At 37.3% G+C, this 24,195-nt stretch overlaps 2 protein-coding genes across 11 annotated transcripts in view; one reads left to right on the plus strand and one right to left on the minus strand.

Moving 5' to 3' along the window:
• HDH (histidinol dehydrogenase) overlaps positions 1-16,661 on the plus strand; it is a 41,181-nt gene extending 24,520 nt beyond the window's left edge. For 5 of the 10 annotated variants that reach the window (XM_088891292.1, XM_088891291.1, XM_010253479.3 and 2 more), the window contains 5 exons: positions 7,147-7,206; positions 7,967-8,077; positions 8,583-8,753; positions 9,571-9,661; positions 16,023-16,661. In XM_088891292.1, coding sequence (XP_088747418.1) covers positions 7,147-7,206; positions 7,967-8,077; positions 8,583-8,753; positions 9,571-9,661; positions 16,023-16,297 — 708 coding nt within the window. In that variant the 3' untranslated portion in view covers positions 16,298-16,661. Of the gene's footprint in view, positions 1-7,146; positions 7,207-7,966; positions 8,078-8,582; positions 8,754-9,570; positions 9,662-10,974; positions 12,298-12,402; positions 12,912-16,022 lie in introns of those variants that run through there. The other 5 variants (XR_016078501.1, XR_002022481.2, XR_002022480.2 and 2 more) reach the window with 5 other exon arrangements.
• A 2,924-nt stretch (positions 16,662-19,585) lies between these two features.
• Positions 19,586-22,395, minus strand: LOC104593574 (caffeoylshikimate esterase-like). Its single transcript, XM_010253476.2, has 2 exons — positions 21,375-22,395; positions 19,586-19,899 (listed from the first exon to the last, which is right to left on the minus strand). Exons 1-2 carry the CDS (start codon positions 22,364-22,366, stop codon positions 19,896-19,898), a joined length of 996 nt encoding a protein of 331 aa, XP_010251778.1. The 5' UTR covers positions 22,367-22,395; the 3' UTR covers positions 19,586-19,895.
• Positions 22,396-24,195: the final 1,800 nt, after the last annotated feature.

A 24,195-nucleotide genomic window follows, 5' to 3' on the forward strand; every position in this document is an offset into this window, starting at 1 on the left:
CTGGAAGTGTACGAGGCTCATGTGTTGTAGGAGAAACAACCTGCACATTTCTGGATCTTTGCCTTAGATACACCTTGGGATTAAGGATAGGACGAGGAGGTAGAGTACTGGGACAAGGAGAATGGAACGACTGATCCACCCTTCAAACATTTGAAGGAGAAGCAGACACACCAAAGGACTCAACAGGGATAGGAAGAGGAAGAGCAAACACCTGTGACAAATCCTCCCTCTGTGGACAATGTCCTTCTAGAGAGGAACCATAAAATGGGGAAAGCTCATCAAATGTGACATCCATTGAGACATACCGATTTCCAGACTTTGGATCAAAACAACAATAACCCTCTTGTGTGGGGGAATAACCAAGGAAGATACACTTTTGAGCTTTGGGTTCAAATTTATGCCTTTGGACACTTGGAACATGTACATAATAGGTGCAGCCAAAGACACGAATAGGAACAGGAAAAAGGTCATTGTCTGGATGAAGAAGATTAAAAGGAGACTTAAACCCCAAAACCCTGGATGTCATACAGTTTATAAGGTAGGTAGCAATAAGAACAACATCACCCCAAAATCTGGTAGGAACATGTGAGGCAAATAAGATACTTCTTGCAACTTCAACAATATGCCTATTTTTCTTTTCAACAACCCCATTCTGTTCTGGAGTCCTAGCACATGAGTTTTGATGAATAACCCCCATGTCAGAAAGATAGCAGGATAAGTTCTTCTCAAAGTATTCTTTTGCATTGTCAGATCTGAAGATTTTAATTCTGGTATCAAATTGGGTTAGAACAAATTCATGGAATTGTCTCACAAGTCTTGGAACTTCATCAGGAATATCCAAGTGAATCGAGAAAAATCATCAATAAACAGGATCAAATATTTATAGCCACCCATGGAAGGTAAATGGTAAGGCCCCCACACATTAGAATGCACAATATTAAAAGGAATGGAAGATCTTTTATTACTCAAAGGATAATTGTTTCTACAATGCTTTGACAATTCACAAGACTCACAATGAAGACTAGACAAACTAATTCCCTTAAACAGTTCAGGGAAAAGATGACTCAAGGCAGAAAAAGACAGATGACCAAAACGATGATGACACAACATAATCCGACTAACAGACTCTGAAGAAACAAATCCGAGAGCAGCATTCCCAAAATGATCAGTGCATTGTTCCGGAGTATCAAGCAGGTATATTCCGGTCGCCTCATGGCCACTCCCAATCACCTTCTGAGACTCCAGATCTTGAAAAACACAGTAGGAAGGAAAGAAGGTTACACAACAGTTTAGTGACTTGGTTAAACTGCTTACAGACAACAAGGAATCCGTAGCCTTGATGGTTCTCTTACCAGAGATAGGGGCAAGTGAACTATCAGCTAAAGTGATTTTATCACGTCCAGGAAGCAAGTCATATGAAACAAATAAGGTAGAAAGATTGGTCATATGGTCAGAAGCACCCGAGTCAATAATCCAAGGGATCTTGAGATTATCTGAAGTGGTAGGCATGATTGGCAGAAGCCCTTATACCTGAATGAGGAAAAGTAGAAGAAGTAGAGTTTCTTGAAGGGTTGGAAGGAGAAGTCACATCACCCAGTTGACTGATCATCTTCCCAAACTTTTCATATTCTGCTCTCATGGCTGCCAATTGTGCAGAAGTAGACATCTCTTCACTATCTGGCCCGATAGCTACATTTGCACTTCCTGATTTCTTACTATCATGTTTTTCCTAAAACCGAAGGGGAACAAGATTAGGATGTAGTTTCCAGCACTTGTCTTTGGTGTGCTTCGGCCTCTTGCAGTACTCACATATGACTTCCTTTTTTTCTGTGCCACCAGAAGTTCCAGCATTCCCTTTAGGTTTAACCCCCATATTGGCAAAGTGATCACTAATATCAGCCCCGTGAACCTGGACTGCCCTTCTGCTCTCTTCACTACTCACCAATGCATAAGCTTGTGACAATGAAACACACTCCTTGGAAAGAATATTCTGTTTTGTGATATCATATTCTGGGTTTAGTCTAGTTAAGAACTCAAAAACCCTGTTCCTTTCAACCAACTTTCTGTAGGTCTCTGCATCATTGGTTGTGTCCCAAGTTACAGCTTCTATTAGGTCAATCTCTTGCCATAGAGACTTCAAGGTTGAGAAATATACAGCTAGAGGCTTCTCTCCTTGCCTTAAATTCTTTACATCACTTCTCAATTTATATGCTTGTGTCACATTGAGTTTTTGAGAATAAGTTTCTGCAACACTGTCCCAAATTTCCTTTGCTAAATTCATCCAAAGGTAGTGTTGGCTAATTTGTGGCTGCATAGAGTTCACAAGCCACCCAATGATAGTGTAATTCTCTTGCATCCACTTCTCGTAGGATGGATCATCTTCTGGGGGAGCCTTCTTACTCCCGGAAATGAACCCCCACTTTCCTCTACTACAAACATAAATCTTCATTGATTGTGACCATGCCAGATAATTGGTTCTGTCTAGTTTAACTGTGGTCACAGTTAATAGGGAATCACTTGGAGTCCCCTGAACATGTCCATATTCAGCACCACTTTTGTTTTCAACCTCTGAGGAGTACATCATGTAAATACTTCAAGTGTGATTTCAGATGACTTCTACAAGTATAATGGAAGAGGACGAGCAAGAACTGAGTTCAGCCGACCACAAGAAGTCAATACACTAAGTTCAGCCTTCAAGAAGTAATTAGAAACTCCTAGGCATTGTGCACTCAGCCGAGAAGAGTAAATACCAATCGGTATTGCTGAACAGGCCTTTTCACAAACACAGTGTGGGCAATAGAGACAACCCAACTGTCAAGGAAGAAAAGACCCCCAAAAACAGTTCGTACAGCCTCCTAAAACAGCCAAAATATGAGTAACAATACACAGCCTTGTTACAATGATGTTTTGGCAGGTTTTAACAGTCCAAGAAGAAGAGAAAAACAGCCCAGAAATTTCTGGGTTAAACCAGATTTAATGCAGTCAAAGGTAGTACAAAACAGCTAGAACTTTTGGACACTTCAACAGTCCAAACACAGTCGAAGGTAGTACAGAACAACTAGAAGTTTTCGAACACTTCAACAGTCCAAACACACCAGAAAAACTGAGTACAACTTACAGTTTCGAGTCTTCAAACCGGAACCGAGCTGTTCTTACAGTTTCGAATCTTCAAACCAGAACCAAGCTGTTCCCCTTCCCCCTTTTCTTTTCTCTGATTCTTCCTGGCCACCGAACCACTTCTCCAAGAGATTCTAGTCTTGGGCTCTTCCAATGACCTCCAAGAATCAGGCAGTACGTGACTAAGCTTCCAGCCCTAGGATATTCAAGTTCAGATTCGCTCTGATACCATGAAGAAAACTGAAGAGAGGAGAGCTTGAGAGTTTAGCAATGAGGGTCTGAGAATGAGAGTTTCGAACCTACCCTCTCTCAGCACCCTAGCACTATTTTATTAAGATATGTTTGAATAATTACAAGGAGGCCCTTAGTTGGGCAAGTATTTACAAAGAACTTAATATAGACAGGATGGGCCCAGAATAAGGCCCATTACAGAAAAACATAAATAACAAGAAGGAATAAGCAACCTATGGGCCATTCGGCCCATCTTCTCTACAATGTCCATCATTCCCAATTTTCAAGTGCACTTTGAAGTTTCAACTTTCAATTGAGGTACTCCTTTAGTGAACATACCTGCTAACTATTGGTCGGTCTTCACATATGGGAGACAAACTTCTCTAGTTGTCACCTTCTCTCTAACAAAGTGTTGATCTGCCTCAATATGTTTGTGTGATCATGCTGCCCCGGGTTATGTTCTATATTGTTTGCTGCTTTATTATCACAGTAGAGAATCAATGGCTTATCCTAGGCAATCCCTAATTCACCAAGGACCGCATCCACAATACTTAAGATAAGCCATCTGCCATGGCTTTGTACTCAATCTCTGCACTACAGCGAGCTACAAGCCTACAACAGACTGCTTCTTGCTCTTCCAAGAGACTAAGACCCCCAACAAAAGCACAGAACCCAAATGTAGAGCTCATGTCATCGAAGCACCTCAATCCTCACCTGATCATGCCTAGAAAACAATATCACCTTTCCAAGATAGCCTTTCAAATATGTGAGGGTCTTGTATATTGCTGCCAAATGTGTAGTATGGGGTGGATGCATATACTGGCTTACTACACTCACAAAATAAGCAACATCTGGTCAAGTCATGCATAGGTATAATAATCTCCCAACTAATCTCTGGTACATACCTTTCTTAGTCAGAAACCCCCTCAATAGCATTGTTCCTATGATTCAGATCAATTGGTGTATCAGTTGGCTTTACTCCTAAGAAATACCTCAGCTGCCCCAAGTCCTTAGACTTTGCACTTGAAAATTCTTTTGATTAGCAATCTCATCCTCGTCCTTACCAATTAACATTATATCATCAGCGTAACTATCAAAGCTATCACATGCTGCCCTTTTCTCTTCATAAATAGTGTGGTGACATTGTTACTGAGTATATCCAACCTTTAACAAGGATCCATGAAACCTGCCAAATGATTCAAACCATGCCAAGTAGATTGTTTGAGGTCATACAAAGCTTTCTTCAGCTTACACACATTCCCCTTGGGCAAATGCTTAAAAAAACCAGGAGGGGTATCCATGTTCTGTTCTTTCCCTTTCCTTCTACCTCTTGTTCCTTCTCTGACGTTTGTGTTTTTCTTGCTTTTGGACTTTTCTTTCTCTCATGGCTTCACACGTTGAATCCAAAATCTTTTTCTTTAGATGTCTGCGGTCAGCTGGCAATGAGATGCTCAAAATCTGAGTCCGGTAGAGGATTTGTCTACCTCACAAGAGAGGCCTGATTTGGTTCTGCGATTCCATTGAAAAGGCTCTACTTGATACCTCTGCTAAAAAGTTAAGCAAAATGGCTGATAAAGGTTGATCTTTCTTCACAGAAATAAGCCAGAATGACAAAGGAAGCTGCCTGGTTATTGTGTTCTTTGGCAAAGGAAATTTTAAATCGGTGTGCATACATTTTGGAGAGCAGGATAGCGGTTGGTCTTGCTTCCTAGAAACACTATGGAAGGTGATGGAAGACCAAACAAGAGGTTGTTGGTTGGCAGGATGGGAAAGATCATGAAATACTAGTGGCTACAAGGGTTGAAGAGACTGATCAACCTGCATGTCTATATAAAGAAGCTATGTTAAGCAAAGGGGAAAATATCACAGTAGCTAGACAAGGTGGAGAATCATGGGAGGAGACTTTGGTGTGCAAGGTGCATGAAAGGCTGAACTGGAAAATGCTAAGACAGAATATCATGGCTATTTTCAAAATTAATGGACACCTAAAGGTGCTACCAGTGATTAGAAATGAACCTATTTCCAAGTTCTTGGTTCCTTCAAATTCGAGTAATGGCTTTAATTGGGACTTGGGATTTCAAAGGGGTATAAGAGACTCTGAAATTCATAACGTTCTAACCCTACTTGAATTGTTGGAAAAAGTCTTTCTTGACCCTTCCAAGGATGACAACCGAATTTAGACTTGTACTCCTTCCTGTTTCTTTTCTTGTGTGTCGTTTTTCTAAGCCATGTCTCAACCCATTTATAGCTCTCTGCCTCCCTTTCCTACTAAGGAGATATGGTGCAAGCCTATTCCACCTAGAGTTGGGGCCTTTTGTTGGGAAGTTGTTCATGGAAAGATTAATACTTGTGACTTGCTTCAAAGAAAGAGACGAAAGTGTTGCTTATCCCCTCATTGGTGTACCCTATGTAAGGCTAATGGTGAGAGCTGTTATCACTTATTTCTTTCCCCTTTACTTCTATTTGGGAATGGTCTTTCTCCTTGTTTGGGTGCAGGTGGAATCCGCCACTGGATGTTTAAAGCCTATTTGCACCATCTTCCCTTGCATGGTCAAATAAAAGGGGAAAATCTATGTGGAGATGTCCGAGAGCTGCAACGGTATGGACAGTTTGGGATGAACGAAATTCTAGAATTTTTCTAGAAAAAGAAAGAAACAATGAAGAGGTTAGGGACAGTTTTGATTATCTCAGTACACTGGCTGAAGTCCATAGATTCCTTTTCAAATGTGTCAATGGACAATTTGCTCAGAAACTGGAAAGAAGTGGCCGAATCTTCATCTTCTAAGACTCTCTAGTTATCAGTGGTATCCACCATAAAGAGGCTGTATCAAACTTTGATGGTAGTAGTATGGGAAACCCAGGAAGATCGGGTATAGGTGGAGTATTCAGGGACAAGGAAGGTAAGATTATTGCTCTCTATTCTGGTCCAGTTGGTGAAGGAGACTCTCTTAGAGCAGAAGTTTTGAACTTGATGGAGGGTATACAAAGGGAGAAAGAACTGAACATCAGAAAACTGATTATTGATGGAGATTCGAAACTGGTAATTAGCTGAATACAAAGTGACGAGATGAAGATGTGGATTTACAGCAATGAAAAGAAGAAATTTAGGTGGCTGACAAGAGAAATGGAAATCTCTTTCAACTGGACAAAGCATTGTGCTAGTTCTGTAGCAGATGCTTTAGCCAAACAAGGGGTGGGAAGAGAAACTTTATTCTGGGCACAATTGTAAATCAGAAACTTGTATGTGGGGAGAGGCAAGAGATTTTGTCTCTCATTGCCTTTTTACCATTTACACATACTTATCTGCTGTGTACATTTAGCATATAGTTTCTAATAAAGGTTTGGTGTTATCGATAAAAAAAGGTGCTACCAGTGAAAAAGAAGTTGGCGATAGTGTTGATCCCAGAGTTAAAGCAGAAAGCAACGAAGTACCTGCACCGGTGGGGTTGTACAACACATGTTATTTACTTGAAGTAAATAATGAGCAGTTATGCCCTTGCAAATTGAGTTCTGATGGTATTTTCTGCATTCAGTTTTGAATCATAATATAGAGAAAGTGAATAGTATTGAAATAGATCCTTAAAAGAAAATGGTTTACTTCTTTTGGATTGTCATATGCATATAAGGTGACCTGGAGTTCTAACTAGTAATCTCTTCAAACATAAGAGAAGTAGTATTTAATTTTTCCTTCAAGCATATTCATTTCACCACCATAGAAGAAACTATAACTTGTATATGCAGAATACAATCTATTTTTATATCTAAGAAACATCAATCTAATATGGTCTCAATTTTCAGGTAGAGAAGATTTTTGGACCTGGAAATCAATATGTCACAGCTGCAAAAATGCTTCTCCAGGTATGCATCTTTTTCCTCGTAGATCTTAGGTGCAGGCAATCATATGGACTACCATCTTGTTATTGGCTTGGTTCCTCTTCAGAGTAATTGTTACCTTTGTGGCAACTCAATGATGTAGGAACTAGAAAGAGAGGCTAGAGTTAGAATTACTCTGGTAGTGCTCTAGTCTTCAGAGCTAAAAAGACGGAAAAAATAGAACTAGCTTAATTACACCTAATTATCAAAAAAAAACACATTACACCTTGAAGATTTTAGAAAAATATACAAAAGGTAACAGACAATACTTCTTTGTCTTCCTTTTGAAAGAACACAATGCATAAATGTATATAGACTGAAAAACTCTTTCATAATTAAATAACTTCCATGAGCTGCTTGTCACTTGCTTTTTGTCTCTTTCAATTAACCTTGTACTTATGGCCTACTCATAACCTGTTTCTCACCTTCTTGCGAGCATCTCATGTTGTCACCTACTTGTCACTTCGAGATGATAGCATACACCTAGTCTTGGATAGAGTTGATGACTAGTCAAGTAGTTCATTTTGTTGAGGGTTCAATTGATCTAACCATATTTGTCTAATTGCATCAACTGTTTCCTTCAAAGGTCACAAGAGTAGCCATTTTACCTGAAAAAAGTCTCTTCAAACCTCAAAAATTAACTTTGCTTGTCCGTATTTATTGGCTGCACCATTGAGATATTCATTTCCTTTGTTTTTTTTCTTTCTTAGTTGTAGCCTCGTGTTTGTTCTTTTCTTTAATGCAGAACAGTGAAGCCATGGTCTCAATTGACATGCCTGCTGGTCCTTCAGAAGTTCTTGTCATTGCAGACAAACATGCCAACCCAGTTCATATAGCAGCAGACTTACTATCTCAGGTGTTAATTTTATGTTTATATTTTTTATATTTGGGTATCCTAGTTTTCCTATTGACATATTGAGGCCATTGCTTTAAAACTTCTGCTTGTCTAATGTGAACAATATGCTTGATATGATCTTACAAAATTACAATTTTACTTTTACCTGCAAGTCTATTAAAAGTTTCTAGATGTTTAACTTAATATGATATACATTCTCTATCTGCTGAAGCTCCTCTACTGGGGGGAAAAGAAACTTTGGCTGTCCATGTTTGACAACCTGGGCTGTCAATAGGTCTCTCTCCCTGTGTGACACATTAGTTCACCCAGCAATGCATCCAGCACCAATGTCATTATAAGGAGTCTATGTGATCTTGAGCTAATTGTCATGTAGGGAGAAGACACACACATACAGACAAAAAAATGAAGAAGACAAGGATAAGAGCAATTTCCCTTCATAATGTTAATGTCCTTCCCATTCTTGTTTGCAACTTCATGAACTCAGCATTGTTTTGGTTGTTTGCAGGCAGAGCATGGCCCTGATAGCCAGGTTGTACTGGTCATTGTTGGTGATGATGTAGATGCGAGGGCCATTGAGAAGGAAATCAGCAAGCAATGCCAGAGCCTTCCAAGGGGAGAGTTTGCCTCAAAAGCACTAGGCCACAGTTTCACTGTGTTTGCTCGTGATATGGTCGAGGTCAGTTCCCATTTTCTTGGCTGGGCTTTGCATAGCCTCACAACCTTTAATCAAATGATTAAAACAAATCTTCTTTCTTAGTGTAGCATGAAAAAAAAGAAAAACAGGTTGAGGGCATTGTAGCATGAAATGTCTTTTTCACCATTTGTGATACCTAGAGTTATGAAGATAGTCTTTCAATAATCTTTGGGTGCATTTGTTTAGGATTGTAGACAAGAAAACTTGCATTGCAGTTTGCAGGAAGCTGAGGCTCCTCCAGCCTGATCTGTGTTTCTTATTCTTGGGATTGTTTCATTCTTTTGTTCTAAGGGTCATGTGCTCCTTTACTAGGTCTTATGGATTTATTTTTGTTTTCTTAATTTATAGTTTCCTTTTATAGTGCTGATGAATCTATTGCCTCATTTATGTTGAACATGGACCTGCATGATCCTTGTTAATTTTATGATAGGAAATGCCTTTTTTACCTGTTGAACCTTTGTTTTATATCTTCCATTTTATTGCTGGAGAATACAATAATTATGTAAGTTATCTGCTCCATTAGTGATCAAATTGGGTAAATTAACACTTCTGGAATATCTGGATATCATTAAGAATAGTTTTCATGTAGTCAATTGTAGGTGATATCAAGCTTTAGCAGTGGATTTATCATCTGGTTGATGGTTGGTCCAGTCCTTCTCATCAATTATCTAAGAGTGGTCATGATATAAAATGATACCTGATGATCTTAGCTGACTGAAGGGTATATGTATGTCTGGGATATTGTTGGGATTTCCTTATATTACCTTATTACTGAACCTGTCTGGTTGAAAATATTCAGGCAATCTCCTTTTCAAACTTATATGCACCTGAGCATTTGATTGTCAATGTTAAAGACGCAGAGCAGTGGGAGGGGCTCATTGAAAATGCAGGTAACATGTGTTCTTGTAACTCTAAATTTTATTGCAACAACTATACCTTATTTAGATTTTAGCATTTGTAATTTTTGCTCACTCTAGGTTTATGCATAGTTCTGCTGTTGAAATTTCTTGTAATTTGTCTTATTCTTTGTAAGTTATTATTCTCCATCCATGAGGTGCACATGCAGGGAGGGCAGGTCATCTAGTTTCCAGTCTAATCCAAGATGTGAAACTGTGGGAAAGAAAATGACAAACCAGAAAATTAACCAGAATAAGAAAAGAAGAAAGACAAATGTGGTTTGACTTAGTAGCCTACATTCATAATCACTTGTTGGGTATATTTAATTGGCTTTTATCCCTCCCACCAAAGTGATCCACCTTCTTTCCCCAACCAATCCTCTCACTCTCTTTCTCTCTCTCCTTCCTATCAGTTTGATCTATTTAGCTCATGGTTTAAAATGTCTATAAATTTCTATTTCCATGACATGTTTCCATTTCTATGGTACTGACATGAAATACTACTGGAATCGACATATTTCCCGTTGAAAGCTACCAACAATGTTGTAGAGTGCAACAGGTGTAAGCCTCAAGCATGTATTTTTTTATAGTTGGAAATTTTAATAATAAAACATCATATTCAAATAAAAACAGATATTTTGAGCATGAAACAGGGTTAATAGATGTTTATCAATTTAACAGCTTAGTTCTTTACAGTTAAGGTTAATAGAGCGTTCTTAGCTTTAAGAAGAAAAAGCAAATAATTGCTAGAATTTTTTTTAACGAACAGTTGCTATATCAATAATTAACAGAATAGAGCAAAATTGAATTAACTTTTCCTTTTTGAGTTGTGTGTGTGCTACTAGAAAGTGTTCAGAGTGGGGTTTAAAAGGGTAATCATTTTGTGTTTAATGTAGTATATGTTTCAATGAATAAGGTTATGCCCATGATTCTTTTCGTCTTCTCCTACACATTTCTCTTGTTATTCTTCCTTCTCTTCTCTCTTTAGAAGTAGGTTTGTTTACAGTGACTGGCAGGCTTTTGATGTCATCATTGCCAACTGCTGATGTCAACAGACTGTATTGTTGGCACTTCCTCTTGGTCATGGAAACCCTAGTTTCTAGTTGGGCTTGATTTTAGACATATTTTGGTTGTGGTTTCATGCCCGTTTGTATACGGTTTTTTATTTTATTGGGTTTCCTTTTGTGACAATAAAAAAAAAATCAGATTTGGGTATTCTCTGGATCCTGTTGTATTTGCTTTTTTTTTTCCAATGCATGATTCCTACACTGATTCATGTGATATTTGTGGATGTGTCTCTCTTTTAGGGTGGAATAACAATGAAGAGAGGCAGAATGATCTTCATTATCTTCCTATTCTGATTCTTGCTCCTTCGCTTTCAGGCTCCATCTCTTTGTCATCTGTTTCTTCCTCATCTACACCTCTTGATGATATGCCAGTGCAAGAAGTATAGGTTCTAGGGTAAGAGTTGCGGATATTTCTAAGACATAAGAAGAGGGTAACTCTAGAGGCTAATCCTCCACCACAATCAGATTCTATGAATTCAAGTATTCCTCCTATTTCTTCTTCTCATGTTATTGATCCCATTCATATTGCCACTACTAGCATTGATTATCATGATGTTTTGCCCACTCATGTCTATTAACTTGACCTTCCTATTGCTTTACGAAGGGAAAGCAAAAATACACTCAGTCAGCCTGTTATACTATCTATCCCATCTCAAACTCTCATATGATTTTTTCTCCTTCATATCTTTTCTTTCTGATATGTCTTTAGTTTCTATTCCCGAGAGTGTTGCAGAAGCTGTTGCTCAATCCCACTAGGAGGTTTTGGATCAAGAAATGAAATTCCTAGAAAAGAATCAAATCTGGCAGTTGTTTGAATTGTCTTGGTGTAAGAAACTTGTAGGTTGTAAGTGGGTTTTCACATTAAAGTATGATGCTAATGTCTCCATAGAAAGGTACAAGATTTGGCTAGTTGCTAAGGGATATAATCAAATGTACAGAATTGACTACTCACCTTTTTTGGCCGTCACACCTAAAGGATGTCAATAATGCTTTCTTGAATGGTGATATGCAAGAAGAAGTTTATATTAGATCTTATTCATAAAAAAAAGTTTATATTAGATGTTTCTACTAGTGTATCTTTTTCTGGAAGTGAAGGCAAAGTGTGTAGGCTTTTGAAATTCATCCATGGGTTGAAGCAGTCTCCCTGAGCTTGGTTTGACAGGTTTGGAGGAGCTCTCTAGAAAGTGGAATATACATAGTCACATGCTAATTGTACCCTTTTTTTTAAGAGAGTTGGAGGCTTGGTTACAGTTTTGATTGTGTATGTAGATGACATTGTGATTACCAGCAACAATGTGGCTAAGACAAACCATTTGAAGCAATTCTTAGCCATAGAATTTGATATAAAATATCTTGGTGAGTTAGATACTTTCTAGTAACCGAAGTTGCAAGATCCAAGAAAGATATCGTTATCTCACAAAGGAAGTAAATCCTTGATTTGTTGAAGGGAACTGGTAAGATTGGTGCTAAACCTGTAGGATAGTCCCATAGATCCTAATCACAAGATTTGTGGAGATGTTGGGGAGGTGTTGCCTGACAAAGGAATGGGTGTATCAAAGGCTGGTGGGTAAATTGTTCTCTCTCTCCCTAACTCATCCAGACATTTCCTATGTAATTTGTGTGATTGACAGTATATGCACCAGTATTGACTTCTCCATTTGGTTGCAGTTGAAAGAATTCTATGTTAGTTGATGGGTACTCTTGGCAAGGGTCTCTTCGCATGCTCCACATGGTCATCTGAAGGTAGAAGCCTATATTGATACTAATTGGGATGAATTAGTTGATGAAAGGTCCATTTTTTCTTGGAGAAATAAGAAACAATCTGTTGCTAGATCAAGTGCTAAAGCTGAATACAGAGTAATCAAGTTGCTTTGAAGTTATTTGTGATAATCAAGTTGCTATCAATATTTGCCTCCCTTTTGTGAAGTCCTGTGATCAATTGGCTGTTTGCCTAACTAAAGGATTATCTCATTCTAGGTTGGAAGAAAACTTTGTGAAAGCTAGGCATGTTCAATATTATACCTAGCTTGAGGGGGAGTGTTGAGAGTGGCATTCAAGTAAGGGTAATCCAGGCATTTTGTGTTTAATTGTAATGGAGGGTATATGTGCAATTTCTCTAATCTGGTATATATTTCAATGAATATGGCTATGCCCATGATTCTTTTGATCTTCTCCTATACTTTTCTCTTGTTCTTCTTCCTTCTCTTCTCTCTCTCTCTTCTTTCTTTTTTTCTCCTTTTTTTCACTGTTGCACAAGTGAAAGTATTCTTCACTCGAAATTGAGGAGAGCAGTAGGAAAGAGCTTACCAATATAAAGATAACAGAACAGATAATGAAGTTGGAGTCTTGAAGCTGCTGCGAGTCTTCGAAAAAAGGACAGTAAGAACTAAAATAGGGTTGAATGATAGGGTCAGATGAGCTGCTGTTCAAGTTATGCCATCGGTCCAAGAACAGAACCAATGAAGACTATGAATAGAGCTAAAAGAAAAAATAACGGAGTTAACATGTTGCAATAGCAACTTCGAGACTGGGAGGCTTGAGACTTGAACGTTGGAGGTTGGTTGCAGTAGTATCTTCGAACCTTGGATCCCTAACCTTTTCTTTGCAAAATGAATTGGCTGGTAGGGGTGTTGGAACTTGGAACCTACCAACATTTTGGATCAGTTTGGGTAAGAAATTTGGTACCTAACCGACATTTTGGTTTTGACCATTTCATAAACTGAATTGAACCAAATTCAACATCAGATCAAACTAAACCAAACTAAATTCCTATTGGTTTGGTTCAGTTTGAAATCAGTTTGGGCCTTTTTGATAGGTTTTCAGCACCCAAGCTCAGCACATAAGCCCACATTTGTGTATCTTTGGAATTATGGGCTAAAACAAATAATTCAAAATACAATCCAAGCTCAAAATTAAAGTGAAGTCTCCTTTTTTTAGTAAGAACCCAAGTACATGGGTTTGTTTAGACTTTTGATAATGATACAACACATTTCTTCACAACACAACTCATCAAGTACCAAAATGATGGTTTTTTCTTTTTTATTTTCTTTTTGATTTGGGATAAAAACTAAGTATCGGTTTTAACAACTTGGGTTGTTGGCAACCTCATTATAATTTTAAGAACTAACAAATCAAATAATTTATGAATATATCATATGCTTTTATATATTAATATTAATTTATGATCTTTTAAATTTCAAACTGAACTGAACAAGAAACCAAATAAATTGGCCAAACTAGCTTATTTGGTTTGGTTTAGTTTGGTAGCCTCTTTACTATTTAAAATAATGATACAATGCAATGGGGACCAGGATATAACCATGTCTCCACCAATACAAGTTAAAAAACTCAACGAACATGCGAGGTGCATGCCTCTTCTACATGCCTCTATATGCCTTTGTACAGGCATGCACTTCATATGTCTCTACACTTCTCCTGTATGCCTCTGTGTTTTTGGGGTGCCTTGCTCCTCCACATGTTTTTGAGGTGCCTTGCTTGGAGGACTGCCTCTAGGTGTGTGCTCCCATGCCTTTTAAAACACTTGCTACTGGTTGCTATGTGGAATACAATAAATGGTATTATAACATGGTGAAAATATTTTAGATATGTGGAGTAGGAATGCTATTGCCCACCTAATAGACATGATTACCACTTTAAGCTAGCTCGATATTTTTTTTTCAAATGTGAAGTTGTGCTTAGTTTTATTTTATAATAAATTATTTGGTTGATTTGAGTCATTTGCACTTTATAAATTTTGCATGAAGATAATAATAATTTAAATGGGTCTACCTATGTTTTTCTTATCATTACATAAATTAATATTCTATATATTTTCTTATTTTTCAATGTTTTCACTAGGTCTATTTCCATACAACATTTCATACATTTGTGGCGTGTCCTATATTTGGATGATAATATTTTCTGACACCGACTATATGGGGTCAGCTACATGAATCCTGCTTCGCCAATCCATTCTATTTAAAGCCATATCCACTGTTAAATTATTAGTTCTTAAACCTTTTCTTACTACTTCTACCCATGTTTGTTTTGGTTTTACCCCAAGCTCTTCAGGTCCCTTTAGTGTGGTCTTCTATATGCATGTGCCCAAACCATCTTAAACTATTCTCTCATTTTATCACCTATTATAATCCTAGGTTCCTACAGATAATTTAATTGCTAATTTGCCACATTCATTTTCTGGACATGTTCTTGACTGCTCAACACTCCGCTCCATACAACATGGCTGGCCTTGTAACTGTTTTATAGAATTTTTCTTTTAACTTAAGTGGTATTTGCCTATCACATAGAAGTCCAGATGCACCCTTCCATTTTACCCACCCTTTCTCTAATTTTTTGTATTGTGATATTTATACATTACCCACATAATATAATAGTCTGTCAGAGATTATGCAACTCTCTATCTAATCCATTCAGCTTGTCTGCAACTAGTTATTCTCCTCTTCTTCACTCCACTTCATAGACCGCACTTATAAACACATTTTATTCACTTAAATCATTGCCAAAGCAGCAATTCAGTATCAAAGCATAATATGCATGATATATTTGATTCAATTTGATCAGTTTGTGGACCTATCTAACGCAGTTCAATTAAGCATGAAATTTTATGCTGGTTTTTCATCTTCAGTACAAAGCATTTTGAACTGTTAATAATACCAAAAATGTGCTAGTTTCTGATTAGGGAAAATTTCCGATTAGTAGTACTCTGTACTTTGGGCCTAGTGCCACCTTGGCCCCGAACTTTAAATTGCAACAATTTAGTACCCAAACTTTCAAAATGTGCCAATCTAATACCTGCCGTTAACCAGTCATTAAGTGGCATTTGAAAAGACACAAATCCCTTTCAATTGTCATCTAGTTCTCTTTATCAACCATCCAAACATTGATAAAAAAATGAACAGTCCCAAATCCTTACCTCTTCTATTCAAGAAAGTTGGGGTCACGTCTAAATAGGCATTCTGGTGACCCCAACTTTCTTGAATAGAAGAGACAAGGATTTGAGACTTCATTTTTTATCAACGTTTGGATGGTTTATAAAGAAAATTAGATGGCACTCTAAGGGCATTTGTGTCTTTTCAAATGCCACTTAATGGCTGGTTAAGGGGCTGATTAGTGGCAGGTACTAGATTGGCACGTTTTGAAAATTCGGGTACTAAATTGTCGTGTTTTAAAGTTTGGAGACCAAAGTAGCACTAGGCCCAAAATACAGGGTACTAATCGGGAATTTTCCTTTTAATGAAAAAGGAACATTATGTGGAATCTTTTTTCAGGTTCTGTATTTTTAGGGCAATGGACCCCGGAGAGTGTGGGAGATTATGCCAGTGGGACTAACCATGTTCTTCCCACATATGGATATGCACGTATGTATGGGGGAGTATCTTTGGATTCCTTCCTCAAGTACATTACAGTGCAGTCTCTGACAGAGGAAGGTCTAAAGGAGCTTGGTCCTTATGTAGCAAAGATGGCTGAAGTTGAAGGGCTGGAAGCCCACAAGAGAGCTGTAACCCTTAGGCTCCAGGACATTGAATCGAGGCTACCAATTTGAGATGGTATTCATTTATTGTCTGAATGTTTGAAATGTACGTGGTTGACCACTTGCAGTACCAAGGGGAAAGAAGCACTAATAAGGTCCGCGCTATTTTATCAAGGCCCAATTCGATAAGCTCTTTGACAAATAATTTATTTTTCTTCATTGGAATTCATCAGCCCTAAATTTTGTAGTTGAAGAGAATTGAATTCACCAACGAATTTCATCTGTTTCTATTTTATAAATTCTGTATAAATTAAGTTTGCAGGTACTGTAAGTCTTTTTTCTCTTTGTTATGAAAACTAAGAAAATGTCATGTGGAAAAGCTTATATTGACATCGGTTTACAAATTGTAAGAGAAGACTTCAACCTATTAACCAAATCCAGATGGTGCATAAGCTATTATAGGAAGAAGATCAAATTGTAAGTCTTTTTTTTATGGAAAGAGGATGAGCTACACAAGTCGGGGGTAGTTCTTCCCCTTAAATCCGCATAAGAAATAAAACTAAAATTGAAAGTTATCCAATCTCTTTGATAGGGTTGGTAATCTTGACCCCAGCCCATTTGACCCACCAACTTTGGAACCCACCCATACTCACTAGACCTAGCAAAAGTTGACCCAACTCAACCCGAAAAAAGCAGGGTTAGGGTCTCATATTTAGCTACCTGAATGTGAAAATGACCCGACCCGACCCAAAAAATTGGGTTAGGTTGGGTTGGGTCATGGGTCAATCCGCAGACTTGATTGTCAAGTCTAATTGGGATTATTTATGCATTGTTAGAAGTTTTCACTCCCTAACTTTTTCTATTTAGTCTTTATTTTTTATTGTTTACTCTTTAAATTGTTAAATGTTCAAGTTTTTTATTTTATATTTGGAATTTTAAGGTTAATTCTTTTAATTTTGACATTTTCATGTAATTTTTCTTTATTTTTTTAAATTTCAATTATTTTTTGGGATGGCCCTAATTGACCCATGGGTCAACCCTAACCCGAACATTTAGGGTTAGGGTCTAGCATTTGACAACCCAACCCGAAGTACTTTGATTCAACCTAAACCTGACCTACTCAACCCAATTGCCAGCTATTGGCGGGTCAATATGGGTCGAGTAATCCATTAGGGTCAGTGGAAAAGGGTTAGGTTGAAGGTATTCATTAGGGTCCGGATGGGTTGGGTTAAAGTCAGCTCTATTTATACTTGCCAAATTGAAAAAAGAAAAATTGCAATTGAAATGATTTGAACTTAGACCTCCTAACTCATCTATATCTCATTAGAATTCCAAGCCATCATGCCACCTTTCATTTTGAGATTAAAAGTGAAATAAAATAGATTATATTTGCTTTCATGTTCACATGCAACTTAACACAAAAACACTTCTACAAAAACAATTTTATAAAGTAATTTTATGAAAAGGACTTTTACAAAAGCACTTTCATACAATGATTTAAAAGGCACACCTAGGTGCACAAGTGAAGCGCATTTTAGGGTATGCACCTTGCCTAGGTCCTAGGTGCAACCCTTTCAAAAGGCGTACGCCTGGTGTGCCTACACATGCACTTGATGTGCCTTGTGCCTCAGCCCAGGTGTGCACCTATTGAAATTTTGACGCTTATTTGTTTATTTGAACATAGTGGTTGGGTCGGGGGCTCTGCCCCCGGACCCCCCTGTGTAACGCAAAATGTCTTCTTAAAAAGCAATTAAAACTATAAAATCATTATTTTGTGTAAAAACTAAGAATATAAGACCTAACGTGGACTTGTTTGGGCTTGCCTCGAGGGGCGTTGAACAACAAAAGCGGCTCATAGAATCAGTAATGTACATTACATTAGCTACTTGAAGTAATGCAATGGAGTGAAAAAAGAGATTATAGGTTTTACATGCTTGAAAATGATTTATATGTTTGATTTTATTTTTAAATTCTCATTTGAATATGGTTTACATCTTATGTTTATGTATTTTAATTTTAGATAATAGGTTTTTTAAAACATTTATTTTAAAATTTAAGTTTATATTTTTTATTAATGTTATGTTTAATATTTTTATTTTTTTGAATTTTTTGACATTTTTTAGCTTTTTTTTTGTATTCTTGCGCCTTGCCTAAAAAAGAAGTACACCTCACCTTGTGTCTTGTGCTTCAGGCGCAAATCGACCCCTTTGCCTTTTTTGTGCCTTGCACTTTTAAAACAGTTTTTACAAAAGTACTTTTACATGAAAGCACTTTTATAAAAGTATTTTTACATGAAACCACTTTTATAAAAGTATTTTTACGAAAGTATTTCTACAAAAGAACTTTTACAAGAAAACACTTTATGAAAGGATTTTTACGAAAACACTTTTATGAAAGAATAAAAGCACTTTTACGGAAGTACTTTTATAAAAGTGCTTCACCAAAGCACTTTTATAAAAGTTATGCATTTTCTGCAATTTCCTGTAATTTTTGGCATCTTTTGCAATTTTCTGATATTTTTCTACATTTTTTGAAAATTTCAGGTATTTTTCTACATTTTCTACAATTTTTTAGTTTTTTTTTTGCGTTTTTCGTAATTTTCTACTATTTTCTGCATTTATCTACAATTTTTACATTTTTGGGTATACGGGTTGACCTAACTCATTTTTGTCACATGGAAGTCTTGAGAGACATTATTCTCTGAAAATTTATTATTTCGGATATACGAGCCGTCTCGACCCATTTTTGTATTTATAAGTAAAGGTAGGTGGGTTAATATGGATGAGGGTGGTTAGGGTTAATGTGGGTTATGACCCTTTAACAATGATTGATGATGGGTCATGGTGGGTTAGTGGATCAATATGGGTGAGTTGGTATTCAACCCTTACCCAACCCAACCCACCCATTTGCCACCCCTACTCTTTGATCATGTGAGTTTTTAGGTAACATTTGATCCATCACAACAGTTTTGTTATGCTGAGTCAAAAAACATAGTAATTGAAGGGAGGCCTAATGCACACTTGCAGTTAGGTCTCCGTCATTGTAGCTTGTCTCCCTTACTGTTCAACAAAATGCCTGAAAAGAACGCTGCCATGTTAATTTAATATTTTATAACTGAAGTTATAGGCCCAAAGCCTGGTCAAGTCACGGCCCATGATCACCCCTTTTTTTATGACTTTAATTCTGTTCTGGCTGGTATTAACCTTGACCGGTCTTGAATCGACCTTACCTAATTTGTTACTGAATAATTCTTGGAACTGGCCTCGGCTCAGGCCATTTTTAGGGTCTGGGGGTTTATCCTGCCTAACCAACCTGGAGAACCGGCCTTGGAACAGAATGTAAAGATATTGTTTTCTGGCATAATAAAAAAGGGATCATTTAAAACGTTAAACGTTAAAGATACATAACCAGCTCCCTTGTACAAAAGGAATCTTGATGCACTAAATGGGGTGTTTTAACAAAAAGAAACAAAACTCCTTTTATTAACTGATCTAGCAATTACATGAGCAGATTCGACTTCACTTCTATGAACATGTATATGAACTTAATATCTACTAAAAGAGATGGTAGCTCTCTCGGGTATGATCTAACAGAACCTGCTCGCTCCAGGCAATGCTTCCCATGGTTCCTTTAGTTTTTGAGAGGACAAATTTGCATCTGAGATAGTAGTTCAACTGTTGTCATACAAGTGGTAACTAATCAGGTGGTATTCATCAACTGTTTATCATCCATTATATTATAATTAAAAAGTAAAAATGAAAGAGAACTAATGGGTACTATTGTTATTAATGGTAGAAATGATCCATTGATTGGGTCAAATGGGTTGATCATTAAAAAGTGAAAATGAAAGAGAACTAGTGGGTACTATTGTTATTAGTGGTAGGAATTAAAAAAAATAAAATAAAACTACAAAACTGGAAAGGGAATAAATGTCTGAACATTGACCCATCATGTTCTTGACCAAGTCAACATTTTTTTTTCTTTTTTTTTTGCAACATGATTGTTTGGATTGAAGCTGGCTCGGGAATCAATTTGCGTGACAGGTCAATCAATTCTGTTATGTTGAAAGCATTGATCTAAGGTGTAAATTGGGCTGTGCTGTGGGCCGGACTGGTCCATGGGCCAAACCTTGGGTCAGGTTGGGTCATGGACTGGGCCAAAGCTATTTATTTAAAAATTTTGAAAAAAAACTTAAAATTTTAATTTTATATGAATTTTGATGTATATAATTTCTTATATATATAATAATTAAATAAATTAATATAATAAAATTGAAAACAATTATTTATTTTATTAATATATTATATATTATTATATTATTATAATTTAATGAATATATTATATTATATATAAATATATAAATAATATATATGAGCCGTGCTGGGCCGTGCTGACACATGGGCTACGGGCAGCACAGTCCACTTGGTCAGGTGGCACATTTGTATTTTGTATTATTCTGTATGCATTTGCAGTGTACATATTTATATTTATATTCTTTCTAAATTGAACCTTAAGCTGCATTTGGTTGCAGTGCAATTTTATTTGCATTAGCACAAATGTAATGGAGTACAAATGAAAAAAAAATGCAAATTCTAGTTTAATTTTGTTTTGGGTATTACTCTATTTTGCTTCAGGTCCTATTTTATTTCCTTTTTACTACAACCAAATAAAATAAGGTAAATTTTGAAATAAAAACCAATCACAATTTACCATAAATAAATTTGCATTGCAACCAAACACAGACACCTTTAGAACAAAGTAATAAGTCATTCAGTTTGGTTATTGTATTAGACAAGATGAATAATTTGATCATGGACCACTTCAATTAGCTAACTGTTGGCTCCAGAATTAAATCAGAAGACAACTCTTAGTTTATTTAATTAACCATCTGATTTGGGAGTATTAATTTGTAAAGCTCCTTTTGAAATTTAAGAGAAACTTTTCCACTGTCCAATTAATTGCAATGCTCATAGATGGTGTAATTTGAGTTATGAACGACCCAGTCTGTATGAAAACATGTTCTTTTAAGCTAGAAATCTCCAAGAATCAAATGCATACAAAACAAAGAACACCCCCTTATTTGCTGAGAAAGGATTTCCTAGGAGGTGTAGGAAAGAAGTACGTATAGGAAATCGGGATTCATACATACCTTCTAGAGATTTCCATGTAAAGCTTGCTTGAACTGACCAAACCATTGCTAGTTCTATCTCGAAGCCATGATAAAATTGCTCCAAAAACCATGTCCACGCCTTCCTTTGGCTCACCGATCAGTTGATGCCACATTCCTGAAAAGATTTTCAGCGTTTTGTCCTTGCTTTCTGCCAATTCATACAACAGCCTTGCAGAGTCTGAGTCGCACACTTGGTCATCTTCCCCGTGGAGCACTAGCAGAGGGAGCTCCAACTCATGGGACCTCCTCTTTACCTGCTCACACACTCGGAGGAACTCCAGTGCAGTGGCTGCCGGCGGCTTACCGGAGCTCCGGCGGTTCGGATTTCCGGCCACCAGCTTTCTCTTCCACTCCTCCTTGAAGGACCTGCTGGCTATGGGCTTTGTGATCACTATTTTCCAAGTGGGTGCAAAGAAAGCTGCCACCGGGAGCAGCATCTCAAGGGGCCACGCTGGTCTGAACTTGGCAGACACCCCACACATGGCTCCACTCAGAACCAGACCACTCCATAGCTCTTTCTGTCTCAGGGCAACTAGAATGGCTATTGCACCCCCAAGTGACTCTCCATATAGAAAGGCTGGAAGCTTTGGGTGGTTAGCTCGAGCTGTGTCAAAGCATTGGATGCAGTCATCGACGACTGGTCTGATGTCTGGAATGTGACCACTCAGGCCCTCAGAGAAGCCATGGCCTTGGAGGTCAAGTGCTGTGACATAAAACCCAGACTTAGCAATGGCCACTGCAGTGAGCTCGAAGATCCAACTACTGTCAGAGGTGTAGCCATGGACCATGGCAACTACTCCCCTTGGCCGAATGGTTGAATCAGGGCCCCAACACTGTGTGAAGATCTTCATGTTCTGCTTGTTGAGGATGAACTTTTCCTGGTGAAGGACACTGTGTTTCTTGTAGAACTCTTCTCTTGTGAGCTCTCCAAATGGGCTGTTTTCATTTGCTTGGTGAATTGGGTGAGCCATTTGATTCTCTCTGGGGCCTTTGGTCTTGTGATCACTGGTTGAGTTGTGCATGGAGATGGCTTGTCATCTTTTATAAGAAAACTTCCCTAACCCAAGGCCCCACTCACCGCTCCATAACTCACCAACAGACACTGTCCAGACAAACTGACGTGATTTATTGCACTTAGCACACGGATTCTCCTCGCCAACGCCAAGTGATCTGAATTTGATCCACTATATATTTTCAACAGTTTTGTAAAACATACATTCAAATTGGATTTATCCAATTGAAATTTCTGCAAATCTGTATAAAATTAACATGAACTTATAGATTTAAACTTGACCCAACTTGATTATAATTTTAAGGAATTTCAATACTAAAAACAATATTTTATACATGTATATAATAATGGGATCCTTGCATATTAATTGAATGAAGCAATATCCAAATTCAATTGGATTATGGGTAAGGGGATGTCCAAAATTGACTTAAAACAAATTGGATTATTGCTAAGAATCCAATTGAAGTTTGAAATTGAATTGAATTTGAATTTGAATTGAAATTGAAATCTGCCATTCCATTCCTCTGAGTGGCTAAAACCTTGCACACAGCAAGCTTCATGTGCGTAGTTTCATAAATTATATATAATGTTCTAAACCAATTGTCAATTTACTTGGGTTCCTAAATTGTACAGATCATATCTAATAATTAGCGGTCCGTATCTTATCCTTCTTGTCGTTTCATAATGACTGAAGTTGCTGAATTGAATGACTTATTGCATTGTCTTTTAGTACATAAAATAATTTAATAATAATGTATTAATTCAAGGGTGCATGAATTTATATACCATCTTCAGCTTTAACCATGCACTAAGAGTCCACAACCTCCTTAAAATTTATTCACTAAAAGCAAAGCAATAAGCTTTTCAGTTCAGACACTTGAGCTCTTATGAATTGGAAGGTATCTAAAATATCATATCCATTGTTTTATAGTTGAAAGGTCAATATAGAAAAATAAAAGATAGTGTTGCCAAAATAAGTTCATCAAGTTGATGATTAGGGTCATTATTTGTAAAGGGTGGAATTTAATGCATCGAACAAACTCTATGACTCCATAAATATATATTTAATTATTATTTTTCTTTTAAGTGCAATGCAAGGAGAATTTAATGAAATAAAGTTACGTGTAGTGGATAAGGTTATATAGGGAACTACTTCGGTTAGCCGTTGAGGAAGTTATTAAGTATCGGCCGGTTTGAAAGGGCTTTCATGCAAGGACTTCTAGCTTTGTAAGGTGGTTTTACAAGAAAATCGGACAAAAACAGCTGGTTTAGAGTTCTTATAAGCCACCTTAGACTTACCTTGGCGGCCGGAAGTTCATTTGGAAGAGTTTTTGCATTGATTGAGCTGTATTGGCCGAATTGCTTTTGAAGAAGCTACTTAAAATAGCTTCACGTACTGCAAAGTTGATTTTTTAGCTCATATAAGCCTATTTTCAGTTTTTTGATATTTTACCCAGTGTTTTCGAATTGCTGTTGATCCGGACGGTCGGACCGGGAACCGTCCAGGCAAGCGGTTCTGTTTTTGCATAAAATCGGAATCTGGTAAAAAACCATTGAAAAAGTAAAACGTTAACCCGGGCAGTTGAATCGTTGACCCATTCAACGGTTTTTGGTCGTTTTTTAATTATTTTTTAAAATTTTTCTATCAGAACGAACTGTCTGTTCAAACTGGACGATCGGACCATCAACCCGAAAACTGGTGACCAAAATGATTCCGTTTTCAGATCGTTTTTTAAAACATTGATTTTACCTCAGCTCATATAAAGCTGGAAGACGTTGCTTCCAAAT

The sequence above is a fragment of the Nelumbo nucifera genome, chromosome 7 (genome assembly GCF_055504915.1).
Source record: "Nelumbo nucifera cultivar China Antique chromosome 7, China Antique-T2T, whole genome shotgun sequence".
Lineage (NCBI taxonomy): Eukaryota > Viridiplantae > Streptophyta > Magnoliopsida > Proteales > Nelumbonaceae > Nelumbo > Nelumbo nucifera.